Genomic DNA, 15916 nt, shown 5'->3' with positions numbered 1-15916 from the left:
GGGTGCTCATCTTTAATAGGCAGCTGAGAAGAGCAGCGTACCCCTTTAATGCAGTGCAGCATAGTCAATACCTGAAGTTAGGCAACAGGAATGTTTCCCTTATCCGCATAATCATTAGCATTAATTACATCCTTTGTAGCAAATCTGCATGAGAATCAAGCATGTACCGATACACTTATGGTGCATTCCACAGGCATGTAGCGAGTGTGGCAGAGTGAGCATTTCTAATTCATTTATAGGAAGTTGATTTTAAATGCTCGCATGGTGCATAACGGGATTGAAGCGACGTTGAAGAGCGGCTGAGGTTGGCATTCCTCAACTACGCAAAACTAGAGCGCTAATGCCAAGCGACAACCAATTGCTGTGAAAAGTAGCAAGGCAAATTTTGACGTATGCTTCCTAGTATTTGCTGGATTACTGAGCTGAAATCACGTTCATTGAAATCATGCAAAATAAATTCACTTGCATGCTTCATAACATGCCAGTGTTTAGTTTGCGAACCGCCTTTAAAAGAAGATGATGATACGCACAGGGTGTAAACATTGTTTATAAGAGGCATGCTCTGCCCTAATTGTTCTTGTTTCGCTTGCCAAAATCTCATGACGTGAACGATGAAGCACCATATGCACAGTATAGAGCGCTGTACTTATTTAAACGTCAGCTATTAATTTACACTTGTATTGCGAACGAGCGGTCTTCAAGCTGAGCGCGCTGCACGGTACTTCGTTCTGAATGAACAAGGTTTCATTCAGCATTAGGTTACAATGTTTCCCTGACACTTGAGGATCTAATGCGTTATGGAGTTTAGTGATAAGCTCTTACTGAATTCTTAAATTTGTATATATAAATTTTAAATCCTCAAACAGACATACGAAACCCAATAGCACTGGTTTAAAATAGCAGCGACATATAATAGAGCTATGAAATTTGGAACTTGATGGCGATCGAGTGCCGGTGCGGGCTGGTGGAGACACGTTTATGCATCTTGCACAAAAGCAGCAGGACAACTATACGCAAATATGATTAGCAACGCAAGAATAGGCAATTCGATTAAAATGTTGCGTGAGCAATCATTGTGTTATAAGAGCTTATGAGAACGCGTATGACCTGATGCCCGTTTTAAGGCTTTGCTTGCATTCTGCCATGGATGATCGATGTACTTGAATCTATATCAGATACTTATATGCGAGCGGGAGCGGGACAAAACATAAATGTCGCAGCAAGAGCGGGACGCGATACATATCTCAGAATCTTGCGGGAGCTGAAAAATCCGTCCCACGCAGGTCTCTAGCCTAAAGCCACAGCTTGCCTACCAAATAACCGAACACGAGCAACATTTTATGACAGTATATTTGCCAACATAGCATAGGCAATGAACATTGATAATAAGAAACTTAGCTTAGCTTCCAGCATGGAAGTAGATCTTATGTAAATGTTGTAGATCCGGACAAAGGATGTATATTAATATTTATAAAGCGAGAGCAGTGCTTGCACAGGTCACAACTGAGTCTATCGGCTTAAACAGTCAACGCGGCGAATTCTCGTTCAAGTTCACAAGTACTTGAATTTGGTGAACTGAGAAACGAACTCCTGTTGCAAAAACCTGATTGAACGCCTCTAGAGCGGAATTTGCCGATCGTCTTGTTTGCTCCTGAGCAAGCGAAAAAGCTACTGAATACTAAATGCAGCCTTATATAAAAATGCTGTGATAGGATTAGCATTCCTATAGGTAGATGTGATCAGCTGAGAGTCAGCTGATGCGAGCTTGACTCACGTGACCCGCCAGAACTAACGCTAGAAGCTTAATTTTTGGAGATCCAATTCCTTTTTGGAAAAGAACTACATTCTCAGGGTTTCCACAGGTCCTTAAAAAGTCTTAAATTTAGCTGTATCACATTTAAGGCTATAAAACATCTTAAATGGTACAAGAACGTTTGAATTATGATTTCCAGAGGTCTTAAACATGTTGTGTACAGCCATTATTGGAAAACCACTATATTTCTGCTGTTCCGAAAGCGCCACCTGCTGGCGCAGAATATATTTGCATTTTCAATAAGCTCAACTGCTGTTTTTGTAATTTTACTGTTTAATATGTTACCATATATTACTTGACTCATATAGTGTTAAATTGTATTTGTGTGGGTCTTAAAAATTCTTAAATTTAGGCTCTAAAATTCTTCCACCTTGATTCTGCTTACAGGTTTGGTTTCGTGAGTGTATTGTTTTCTGTTTAAAATAAAATTATTTTTCTTACCCCATTGGCAGATTATTTTGCTTGTTCTGTTCTGAAAACAAAACAATAATTTTTACTTGTCTAGAAAATCCTTCCTGATTTAAGAATGTTTAGATATTTTGGCTGAAAACAAGACAAAACCACTAGTTTGCAGTGAAATCCTTCTTGATTTAAGAATTTTTAGATATTTTGGCTGGAAACTAGACAAAAATATCTAGGTAAGAAAAGCATTTTTTGCAGTGTAATGTATTCACATTACTTTTTAGATTACTTTTAGATTACTTTTTAGATTACTTTTTTTTACCTAACTTGTTTTAAACGTACCATTACATTTTAATAAAATACAGTTACAAGTAGTCCATTTTTGGAATCTGATTACGTAATGCAGATATAAGCAGTTCCTACGCAGTATTAAATCTTCATTAGTGTATAATACTTATAAAATGTGATTCATTTGCATTATATTGGTTTATGGCTTGGATTTACAAAAACACGCAAGTGGTATGTGGTAAGTCACTGATGTAGGGGTGATCACGAATACCATTCGTTAACAGTGATTGCAAACACAATCATCAACCACAGTGATCACACATGATTCATGACTTGTTTAAATTAGTGGTTTAGTATGGAAATGCTTTGGAGTTAAACATAAATCAAGCCACCACTTTGTGTACAAGTTTAAAATTTTCTGAACGGCACCTTTGTGAGGCCCAAATATGTACTTCTAAATCTTTTAAGGTAATGTTTCATTTTTGTGCAAAGCTGTTTAGATTAAGTGACGAACATGAGGAGCTGTTTTCCAGGAAGATGGTCTGCAAAACAGTTTAGTCTTGTTGGAGTAGCATTAATAGGAAAGAGTAGTTTATCCAAAACCTTAGCGAGAAAGAGTTATCCAAAGAAACTCTGGTCCGTCTCCTATAATGACAACAGTGGCCTGCTGTTTTCTGTGTTTATGGCTGCAGTTGATCTGGAGACTGTCACAGCACTTGCTCTGGCTTCTTTCTCAACCAATAAATAGTGCATTGCCAGTTGGGATTATAATACTTAACTCTTAGTGAATTAACATGTATAACTGTATCATTTCATTGCATAGCAGGTATTTTACTATTTATGTTTTTTTCTAGTTTTATGCCTTAGACATCTACTATTCAGCGCTCTCATGCTGTAATTTTCCTGCACCTCCCAAGGAGGTCTATAGTACCTGGAGAAAGCTATCCATTAGCACTTCAATTCATCTCAATGGAAGTCTAGTGTGTGCAATAGATGTAAACATTTTCAATGGCAGTCAAGAGAGAGAGATGTTTGTTGCCTGCGAAGTTTGTAGTTACATTATCATCATGCCATTTACAGTTTAGATGATTGGTTACCAAAATTAATTTACAAACTGATTATGTTTAACCCTTGAGCTAAGATAATAGTCTCAAAGTTGCAACATTTTGGAAATGCATTTGTCATTTGAGCTTAGCTTTGTCCAGGTACTGTATCACATATCTTGTTTACACCATTTTTTCTATTAATTTCAAACATAATTTTCTTATTTAAAACCTAATATTCAAAGAATATTCTTGTGGAAGCTTGCACTCCAAACTCCAAAAATACATCAGCTTTTTTGCTATGTAATGTAATGGTATTTATTGGCCACTTTATCAGGTAATATGATTTAGGCTTTAACTTGGAAATGCCAGTTTGGAAACACAGTTGCTAAATGTGACCCTGGACCATATGTAGCCAACAATACATTGTATGACTCAAAATTATCGATTTTTCTTTTATGCCAAAAATCATTAGGATATTAAGTAAAGATCATGTTCCATGAAGATATGTTGTAAATTTCCTACCATAAATATATTAAAACTTAATTTTTGTTTAATAATATATATTGCTAAGAACTTCATTTGGACAACTTTAAAGGCGATTGTCTCAATATTTAGATTTTTTTTTTTTTTTTTTTTTGCACCCTCAGATTCCAGATTTTTAAATAGTTGTATCTCGACCAAATAGCTGGTCCCCCAGCCTGGCCAGGCTGGGAAAGTGGCCAAAACCCCACTAAAACCAGCCTGCTGACCAGCTATGACCAGCTAAAACCACCCAACCAGCCTAGGCTGGTTTTAACTGTTTTTTCACCAGGCTAACAAACAATACATCAATAAAAAGCTTATTTATCCAGGTTTCAGATGTTGTATAAATCTCAATTTAGAAAAAATTTACCCTTATGACAGGGTTTGTCTTCCAGGGTCACATATGTCACATATATCATTATAAATGAGATTGACATGGTGTTTAGCTCTGAGGATTTAGCCGTGGTGTTTATCCTTCAGAACCACCTGTTGCTGTGCTGTGACTGCTGCTAATTTTGCATGTGTGTGGAATGTGACAGCTGCAGTCACATAAGTGCTCAGGACAAACTCAAAGGCATTCTTTGGTGTGATGGCTCCAGGCCTTCTTTATTATCAAGATAGCACTCTTAAACCAGACCAGACTGTCACAGGCACGATGAGCTAAATTGCTAAAATTAGCATGGCTTGTATGGCAAATCGATATAAATTCAGTCCGTTTAAACTGATAATGGTTGTAAACTCACCCTTAATCTGGTTTTAGCTGTACCGCTGCATCTCAGTAGTGACACTTTCGAGGGAACAGGTTTGCACTGATGTGGCTTAATTAATAAGCAATTATTTACAAATGAGCTTGAAAATGAAAGGGATAATATACAGCCAGCCATTATTACAGAATGACCCATCAGAATGACTAAGGTCTTGAAAGTTGTTTTTTTTTTCTTTTTTTGCTGGATGGCTGACTGTACATTACTTGTTAAATACATGCTTATATACCAAATATATAAAAACATGGTCAGCAAATATTAAATTTAGTTTTTTTTTAAAATTATGATTGCAATTTGTTACAGGTAGAATGCATATGTATATGCAATCACATATCTCAAATGTAGTTAAAAATGTCCAGTGCCTTGCAAAAGTATTCATACGCTTTTTTCCCCACATATTGTTATGTTGCTGCCTTACTGCTTTAAATTACTTTCCCCCCCCCACATCAGCCTATACTCCATACACCATAATGGCAAAGCAAAAAAACACACTTTTAACATCTTTTCAAATTTATTATAAATTAAAAACTTTCCATTCCATTGCATAAGTATTCATACCCTTATATAGGACAGTTGAAATTTAGCTCAGAAGCGTTCATATTGCTTGTAGATGTTACTACACTTCGAGTGAAGTTAACTTGTGGCAAATTCATTTGAATGGTCATGATTTTGAAAGGCACACGTTGCACAGCTGAAAATGCATATTAGAGCAAAAACCAAGCCCTGAGGTCAAAAAAAAAAAAAAAAAAAAAAAGGCTTGTAGAGCTCAGAAAAAGGATTGGATCAAGCTACATAAGAGTTCAGAAAACATTTTGCTGCATTGAAGGTTCACAGAAGCATGTAGTTTGAAACAACCTTCCTGGTTGTGTCCAAGAACCCCATGGTGACTTTAGTTGAGCTCCATGATCATATGCAGTGATGGGAGAAACTTACAGAAGGACAAACATCACTGCAACACTCCACTGATCTGGGCTTTACGGTGGTGTGGCAAGACTCAATCTACTTCTCAATGAAAAAAGAAGAAAAAAAAAAACCACATTCGGAATTCGAAAAAAACACCTAAAGGACCCTTAGACCTCTGCTGAACCTGTATCCAATCAAATATTTACAGAGAAACCTGAAAATATGTACCACCATCTAACCTGACAGAGCTTGAGAGGTGAGGAGAAAAATGGCAGATAATTGCCAAATGCTGATGAGCAAATCTTGTTGCATCATACCTAAAAAGACTTGAGGCTGTAAAAGTGCTTCAGCTAAGTACTGAGTTTAACATAAGGCAGCAAGATAAAACATGAAATTAAAGGGTATGAATACTTCCGCAAGGCACTGTATTGGGCAAAAAAGAGATACATAGTATTTAAGATGTATTTAAGAAATTCAAACCATAAATACTGTTTTGTGGCTCTTTAATATGTCGTGACAGATCAGTGATGGTCTTTTCTGCTTTACTTTTTTTTCTTTACTTAAAACGTGAAAAACATGAATGAACATCAAAATTTATTTTATTTCAACTGCAGAAAGATGTCAATCCACACAATTTTTCAAGTTTACATCCACCAAAGTTAGTCAGCTTGACTGACAGGTGATCTGACCAATTATAGTGCAGAATCCAAAAAAGAACAACAAACAAATCACACAGGAATGTAGATTAACATTGGTGAACTTAAACTAGAAAAACGGTGTATTGATGTCTTGCCACAATCAAAGTAAAATATGTTCTGATATCCATTCATGTTTATTTCATGTTTTAAGTAAAAAAGAAAAGACGAGCGAAACGTGTTGATGGAGGCCATACAGTGATCTGTCACATTAAAGAGACACAATACAGTATTTATTGTTTGAATTTCTTGAAAATAGGCCACACACCACCAAAGCATGAGTTGTTGCAAGTGCTAGCCTTCCTTGTCACACACACCAAGTTTATTCTCAATTTGCCAAACCGTTGTGGAGATATAGGCTCACATCAATTTTTGTGTGCTTTTTGTAGAATTTGTTTGCGTGTTATTTGAGAACGGTTTGACAAATCAACTTGAATTCCATAACTTTTTGCCAGCATGGTCTGTAGATGATCTGAGCCAATTTTGGCCAAATTCAGACAAACCATCTAGGACGAGTTTGAAAAAGTTCTATTAAAAACAGAAAAAAATGAAACCTTGGGATTTTTACATTTTGGTGTTCATTTGACTTGGCATGAGCCAAGGATTCAGAGAAAAAAAGAATTGTGATTCAAAAGTTATTAGCATAAACATGAGTGAAAATTTGGACAAGTGATTGCGCTAGAGAGTTTAAGTTAGAGACTACAAATTTGCTATGGTTAATGTTGAGACTGTCCTCAAAAGGCCTATGTCTCACTTCCTGCTTCCGGAACGCGGAGTAGGGAATAGAACTTCCGGTCATTGCTAGTTTCTAGCTTAACTACATTTCTCAGTAGCGTGATGGTAGCTTCGCTGTTTTCTGAATCAAATAGCTTTTCAGTAGCTAAGCTCTTTTTTTTTTGATCAAGTAGCGTGGTAGCGTCAACAAAAGCTAAAAGCTATATATTTTTCTATACTTTAAGCTCAAATCGGAAATACAACTGCTACGGTTCACTGATCCTGGGTCAGTAAGCGATGCCACCGCCACTAAACCTCGTGACGCCATTGGCTCGTTAAACTGTCAATCAAACCGTATTATTCCTCCCGCCTCTCTCGTGAATAAAGTGTGGCGCGAAGTTTGAAGCATTTCAGCTTGTTTGCAGACTTAAGGTACATAAAGAACTGTTGATTAAAAAAGTACATGTTTTCTGTATTTATAAAAGCTAATGTTTTTTTGCATTCGAGGGGATGAAAAGAGTGTCTTAGTCTAGCATTTGTTGTCGAGACAACCAAATTGCTTATGTGAAGCGCTGAATCGTTATATTTTGGCTAAATGTAAAAAAAAAAAAAAAAAAAAAAAAAAAAAAAACTGAGCGCCCGTGTAGCAACAGAAAACTGCATAATCTGCAATGCAATTTAGTATTTCAGAATATAATAAATGTGACTTATAGGCCTAGCCGCTGTGACCTGTCGGTTTAATTTTCTTCTCAAAGACTTACAATTTATGTTAGCGTGTTTTTTTTTTTTACTTTCGGCAAACTATTCCAAAGTTTGGACGTTTCTAATTGAGTGTTCATTTACAATCCGAACCACGTCGTCGTAGGTGACTTCAGGCAAGTTACAGAGAGACTTGGTCCAGTGGTATTTATCGGCCTCCGCTATTGTAAAAAGCTAACCGGAACTGCCGTCTCCCCACTCAGAGTCGTTCTTCGATATTCAATTGTTGCGTGACATAGGCCTATTTGTATGGCAAACTTCACAACTTTCCCGCAAGCGGTTCTATGGGCTGCCATAGACTTAATGAAATGGAAAAGAAAAAGAATAAGAACGCCAATGGATACAATAGGTGCCATGACACACAATTGCAAGCTGAATAAGATATAATCTCACAAATTCTGATGAAATATCATCCTTGCCTCCTCAGAACTGTAGTTTATAACTCACAATTCTGAAAAATGTAATGAAAATAAAATCTGGTACTGGTCTCATGAACTGTCTGTCTTTGACAGTGTGCTAAATTAAAACCAGTTAGCATTTTAGTGTTTAGTCATAGTGTCATGTTCTTTTATATGCAATGCTAAAGAAAAAAAAAAGAAGAAGATGCATTTAACTGACAGCATGATTTAATTTTTAACTTTGCAAGATTTCTATAGATATTGTGACTATATAGCGTTACCATGAATTTTGTGGTGTTGTGATAAATCTGATATGGTGACAGCTCTAGTTTTGGGAAACACGGAGTTGTTGAACTCTGTTGCTGACAATGTAATCTGCAACCATAATTGGCTAATGATGATTGAAGCTTGTCATTTCAGCCAGTTCATGCTTTTGCGTGCATCAGACATACAGTGCCTTGCAAAAGTATTCATACCCCTTCATTTTTTTCACATTTTGTTTTGTTGCAGCATTATGTTAAACTGCTTTAAATTAGTTTTTCCCCCACATCAGTTTACACTCCCTACACCATAATAATGACAAAGCAAAAACCAGAGTTGCAAATTTATTAAAAATAAAACACTGAAATAAGTACATTGCATAAGTATTCATACCCTTAACTCAGTACATAGTTGAAGCACCTTTACAGCCTCAAGTCTTTTTGGGTCTGATGTGACAAGCTTTGCACATCTGCATTTGGCAATGATCTGCCATTCTTTGCCTCACCTTTTCTCCTCTCCATCTCTGTCAGCTTGGATGGGGGCTGGCAGACATTTTCTAGAGTTCTAGTTGTTCCAGTCGTCTTCCATTATGGATAATGCTTCTGTGAACCTTCAATGCAGCAGATTTTTTCTGAACTCTTCCCTAGATCATTGCCTTAACACAAGTCTGTCAGTGAGCTCTACAGGCACTGACAGACTTGTGTTAAGGCTGTTTTCAGCTGTTAGACCTTTCAGAGAGGTGTGTGCCTTTCTAAATCAGACTCATTCAAATGAATTGCAAGCAAAATTTTGAGTGTCCCAAAAAAGGGTATAATTACTTATGCAACGGGATCTTTTCAGTTTTTTATTTATAATAAATTTGCAAAGTTGTTACAAACCTGTTTTGTGCTTTGTCATTATGGTGTATGTGATGTAGACTGATGTGGAGAAAAAAAAGTAATTTAAAGCAGTTTAACATAATGCTGCAACAAAACAAAATGTGAAAAAATAGGGTATGAAAGGGGTAATAAAGGGGTATGAATACTTGTGAAGGCACTGTAGACTTGAACATACCAGAAGATACCAGGTTGTCCTTGTTATTTCACAAGTCTGACATTAATTCCCTGACCAGTTGCTACACTAATTCCCTATTGGATAAGCAGCCAACACCCCAAAACAGATGATGGCAGTCAACATTTTTAGCGTAAGCTATCTTAATTCGATCTCATCATTCCTATGGTATGTTCATTCATACTTATGATTTCATTGCTAATAATACTGTGACACATTACATGCATGTCCGCTGTACACACACACACACACACACACACACACACACACACACACACACACACACACACACACACACACACACACACACACACACACACACACACACACACACACACACACACACACACACACACAGAGATTGTGCACACTTTTACTTCATCAAAAAAACTCATTGTGCATGATTTATAAGCCTGTTTCCTCATGGGGACCTGAGAAATGTCCCCACAAGGTCAAAATCTACTGGTATTCCTATCCTTGTGGGGACATTTGGTCCCCACAACGTGATGAATACCAGGTACACACACACACACACACAGACATACATGGAGGAATCCATGACTGCAGACAGCAGCAGCTGCTGCAGCATCATCATCCTCCTGCCGCCCTGGCTGCCGTTGCCACGGCAACCGGTCCGTGATGTCCAACCCAACAGAGGGAGGGCGAGGAAAAATGGAAGAACTCACTCATATGCTGGGGCTTTCCTCCGGAGAGGTGTGCCCATCATGGCTGCGTCTTCTTCCTCTTCCTCGTTCTCTGGCTTTCCTTGTTTCCTCTCCACTGCAGTTACCAGCATCACCTTGGGATTGATGGCTCTCCTCCACCTTTTCCTGAGATTTCAGATGGATGCTGGATGCTGGATGCTGCCGCTTGCAGCTTCCGCTCTGTCTAGCCTGCAGGATGAGAAAGAGAGAGAGAGACTGAGACAGAGACAGGAGGGAGGGTCACATTTGTTTAACGTCTGATTTTATTGGTAGAGATTGTGCTTCTTGTTGAACTTTCATTTGAGAATGTTATATTACAAATTAAATTATTGTACGAGTTTGTATGATCTTCAAAAATGATTTGTAAGTACAATGTCAATGTGAATGTTTTTGGTAAATAATGGGAATTTGTGGAAAATTTTAAATTTTTATCAAAAACATTTTCATTTCAAAAGCAGGCAATTTTTGCACATATTGCCTTGAATATTATTTTATTTTATTTTATTTTATTTTATTTTATTTTATTTTATTTTATTTTATTATTTTATTTTATTTTATTTTATTTTATTTTATTTTATTTTATTTTATTTTATTTTATGTGATTATCTGTACAGAGAGCCCATAGAAATATTTACCTACATTTAATCAGCATTTTAAGACACACACAAATATTTTTTATTTTATTTTATATTGTATTTATTATTATTAGTAGTAATATTATTATTATTATTATATTTTTTATGAAAAATAAAAAAAAAGCATAATAAAAAAGGTTGACTAAATATATCTGTATTTCCAATGAGGGGTCAGGGTTGAATCCTGCTGTCTTTCACTTGAGTCTCTTCAAACTGTTTTCGAGAGCACTGTACCAATTTAAGATGTTCAACTAAACTGATATTCTAGTGTAAAACAAGTCCCTTGACAACTGATGGATGATGAGTTTTGCAAGCATTTACAGTGGTGTTGGCCCCTTCCTGACTTTTTATTTGTTTGCATGTTTGTCACACTTTAATGTTTCAGATCATCAAACTAATTTAAATATTAATCAAAGATAACACAAGTAAACACTACATGCAGTTTTTGAATGAAGCTTTTTATTATGAAGGGAAAACAAAATCCAAACCCACATGGCCCTGTGTGAAAAAGTGTTTGCCCCCTAAACTTAACAACTGGTTGGGCCACCCTTAGCAGCAACAACTGCAATCAAGCGTTTGCGATAACTTGCAATGAGTCTGTTACAGCGCTGTGCAGGAATTTTGGCCCACTCATCTTGGCAGATTTGTTGTAATTGAGCCACATTGGAGGGTTTTCCAGCATGAACCGCCTTTTTAAGGTCATGCCACAGCATCTCAACAGGATTCAGGTGAGGACTTTGACTAGGCCACTCCAAAGTCTTCATTTTGTTTTTCTTCAGCCATTCAGAGGTGGATTTGCTGGTGTGTTTTAGATCATTGTCCTGCTGCAGAACCCAAGTTCGCTTCAGCTTGAGGTCACGAACAGATGGCCGGACATTGTCCTTCAGGATGTTTTGGTGGACAGCAGAATTCATGTTTCCATTTATCACAGCAAGTCTTCCAGCTCCAGACCATCACACTACCACCACCATATTTTACTGTTGGTATGATGTTCTTTTTCTGAAATGCTGTGTTACTTTATGCCAGATGTAATGGGACACACACCTTCCAAAAAGTTCAACTTTTGTCTCGTCAGTCCACAGAGTATTTTCCCAAAAGTCTTGGGGATCATCAAGATGTTTTCTAGCAAAACTGAGACGAGCCTTTATGTTCTTTTTGCTCAGCAGCGGTTTTCGTCTTGGAACTCTGCCATGCAGGCCATTTTAGGCTAACACTTTTTCACACAGGGCCATGTGGGTTTGGATTTTGTTTTCCCTTCATTATAAACTGCATGTTGGGTTTACTTGTGTTATCTTTGAGTAATATTTAATTTTGTTTGATGATCTGAAACATTAAAGTTTGACAAACATGCAAAAAAAAAAAAAAAAATAATAATAATAATAATAATAATAATAATAATAATAATCAGGAAGGGGGCCAACACTTTTTCACACCACTGTAGATATCAGGTATGATTTATTTGTTTCACTTGGTGAATAGAATAAAAAAAAAAAATCAGTTCAAAGTCTGTTCACATCTCTGTGGTTAGATCAGGGAGCTCAATAATGTGCATTTGAACTTCATTATGTATGTTTTGATCATACTGTGTTGTAAATAAAATACAAATAATCTAAAGCTCCATTCTTTTAATCTTCTCACATTGTTTCTTACCTGACAGTCACAGTCTCATTGATGGGCCATTAGGAGAGCGCTCTTTGTCTCTCAGGTGTGAATTACTAAATATTCTTGACCATTGTTCACTCCCTTGCAAATTCCCTTTCGATCACAATACATGTTTTAGAAAAAAAACATTAATGTATTGCTTTCTCTGAACAAGATGAAAACTAAGACCACAAATAAACATTTTTTAACTTGAAATTATATAAATGTTAACTGAAATTGAGCACACATTTTAAAAATAATATTTAATTAGACAATAACGCACACCAAAAATGTCATAGACTTTCAGATATTTTGCACTAAGTTTCATTTTTATATACTTTATTTTTTATTTATTAATTTCCTGTCTTCCTTTGTTTAGTTTCCTGCCACTTATTAATTGTCATCATGGTGATTAATTTAATCAGCACAGGTGTTTATCATTGTTTCCCTTGTTTGCGCTGTATTTAAGTTGCTGTGTTTTCACCTCTTGTGTTAAGCATGCTGTTTTGCATTGCTTATTCATATTTGGATTTATCTACCTTTCAATTTGTTAACTAAACCTTGTTTTATTTTAATTTTTGTGAATTTCATTTTCAGACCTCAAGTGTGACAGAAATGTTATTAAAACTTTCATTAAAAAGCCCTACAATATTGACTCCTGCCACTTGTTGTCATTAATTTGAGGCACAGAAACTTTGGACCAGATGTCTGCTAGGAGAAGTCTTCTAGGAATAGCTGTTGGTACAGGAACTGTAAACTTCACACACACTTTCTTTCATAAATCACTTTGGCTAGAAAGCAAACACCAGGACCAAAGAACTTCAGCATTTTTAGCATGTTGTTTTAATTGGAGTAAAGCTGTTACTGCAAAACATTCTCCTCAGACAGTGGGATTGAGCTGTGCTGCTCTTAAAAGACAAGAGCAAGGTCACATTCCACTCAAGTGTTCGGATCTTCTGCGTGCCTGAGTGTCACACACTCGGATGTTTGAGATTATGTCAAGTTAATACCTTGAGTTATCAAACTTTTTGGAATTATTAAACTTCAGATGGTTTTGTGACTTATTTGGCTTTAGCAACACCTAAATATACTAACTCACCTTTAATTTACAAAACATTAGCATTTAAAGACTTCATAGCAGCAGTCTGTGCATGCAAAAAATAGTCTTTATACTGTTAGTTAAAATGCATAGTTAGTTAACTGTTACTTAAATAGCATGTTTGTATTTAGAGTTATTATTTATTTATTTTTTACATTTTTTGAACAAAATATCCCTTATGAAAAATAAGTTTATTCAAGTGTGCTATTAATATACTTCCTTTAAACTAAAAAATAGGAAAGTATACTTTCAGTCTACTTTTTATGTACTTCTCAGAAATGTGCTTTATATACTTCTCAGAAATATGGTTAAAATGACATTCAAGTATACTTGACTTAAACTTGAGCTATACTTGTGCTCTGTGAATCTGTGTGTTAATTTTTATAGGGGCGCTATTACGCATCTTCTGGACAGAATTTCCAAAACACAAGAAGAAGAAACCGAAACAACAGATGCTTCCACATGTAATCTAACACAATCATCAGACATAAAACAGCATCAACACCATAGATATTTAAAGCTGTGTAACGTTATGGAATAAAATGTTGACCCATGAAGAGGTAATAATGACTGTCAAGCTTTGGGGTGTTGATCAACTCCGTCTACGTTTTGATTTGATTTTTTTATTTGGTTTTTATTCAACATGTTATTTATTTATTTTTTATTTATGATACTTAGCCAGATTCAAGTGTTTATAAAAAAAGAATGCATGAAGCTAGAACAAAATGTTTTAGTTTACAAGAAGATATTGTTCTTTCTTTAGATTTTTTGTATGTTCAGATATTCATATAACAAAATATATAAAAAATAATACCTAAATACGGACATAGTAGTATACTTAAAGTATAATGTAAAGTTCACTTAAAGAAAATTTACATACTTGCAGTATAAAACTACTAAACTAGTAGTTAACTGAAACTATACTTCAAAGTGCACTAAAATGCATAAAAAGTATTTAATTAGTAAACTATCAGTATACCTATAAGTTCACTTTTAGTATACTTGCAGTACAAACTAAAAACATATAGTTGTGTACTTAAAAGTTTACTTTTATATACTAGAAAGTAGGCCAATTTAGTCGCAAGGAGTATTGAAATAGTATACTTGAAAGTATACTACTAGTACACAGATATTTGTATACTTACCACACAAAGTATGCTTAAAAATATACTTAAATTTAAGTATACTTAATAAAATAAACTGGAAGTAAACTTCTTTTTGGTAGGGGATGGCTCTTCTGTTCACCAAGCCTGAATTTATTTGATCCAAAGTACAGCAAAACAGCAACATTTTCTATATTTTAACATGTAATTTACAAAGTCGATTTTTTAGCATCATTACTCCAGTCACATGATCCTACAGAAAAAAACATTATTATTATTATTATTATTATTATTATTATTATTATTATTATTATTATTATTAATGTAGAAAACAGCTGAGTAGATTTTTTTCAGGTTTCTTAATAGAAAGTTTTGAAGAACAGCATTTATCTGAAACAGAAATCTTTTGTAACGTAATATGTTTTTATCATTACTTTTAATCAATTTAAAGCATTTTTGGCACAAAAAAATGTATTTCTATTATACTGACTTAAAGCTTTTGAATGGTATAGTTTATAATATTACAAAAGCTTTTTATTTCAGATAAATAATGATCTTTGGACCTTTCTATTTCTAATCAAAGAATCCTGAAATTATTAAATATTGATAATAATAATATTACAAAAAATGTTTCTTGAACAGCGAATCAGCATATTACAATAATTTCTGAAGGATCATGAAGACTGGTGTAATAATGCTTGAAAATGTTGCGTTGATCACTGGAATAAATTACATTTGAAAATATGTTCACATAGAAAACCGTTATTTTAAATAGTAAAAATATTTCAAACTTTTACTGTTTTGCATTGGATCAAATAAATGCAGGCTTGGTGAGAAGAAGAAACTTCTTTACAAAAAAACAAACAAACAAAACATTAAAAATTATACTGTTCAAAAACTTTTGACTGGTAGTGTATTGTAGATCATCCAATGTAAGATCTTCGTTCTTGAGTGAATTTTGGACATTAATAGTCTCCCCTACATTGATATAACATTTCAAGGTACAATTGAATACACTTTCTTGGACATACTGTGGCAGAAATATAACAAACTCCCTTCACATCATGAGACAAGACAATATAAAGGGTTTTAAAGGGATATTCCACACAGAAATGAAAA

The 15916-nt window shown here is 35.2% G+C and overlaps 1 protein-coding gene across 3 annotated transcripts in view; it reads right to left on the bottom strand.

Annotated features, from left to right (window-relative positions):
- palm2akap2 (PALM2 and AKAP2 fusion) overlaps positions 1-10454 on the bottom strand; it is a 148202-nt gene extending 137748 nt beyond the window's left edge. The window contains exon 1 of one of the 3 annotated variants that reach the window (XM_073830116.1): positions 10302-10454. In XM_073830116.1, the coding sequence (XP_073686217.1) occupies positions 10302-10411 (110 nt within the window). In that variant the 5' untranslated portion in view covers positions 10412-10454. The remainder of the gene's footprint in view (positions 1-10301) is intronic. The other 2 variants (XM_073830118.1, XM_073830117.1) reach the window with 2 other exon arrangements.
- Between the last annotated feature and the right edge of the window lie 5462 nt (positions 10455-15916).

This window comes from Garra rufa, chromosome 23 (assembly GCF_049309525.1).
Source record: "Garra rufa chromosome 23, GarRuf1.0, whole genome shotgun sequence".
Classification (NCBI taxonomy): Eukaryota; Metazoa; Chordata; class Actinopteri; order Cypriniformes; family Cyprinidae; genus Garra; species Garra rufa.
The sequence above is the reverse complement of the archived record's forward strand: the minus strand, read 5'-3'. Positions and strand labels throughout refer to the sequence as shown.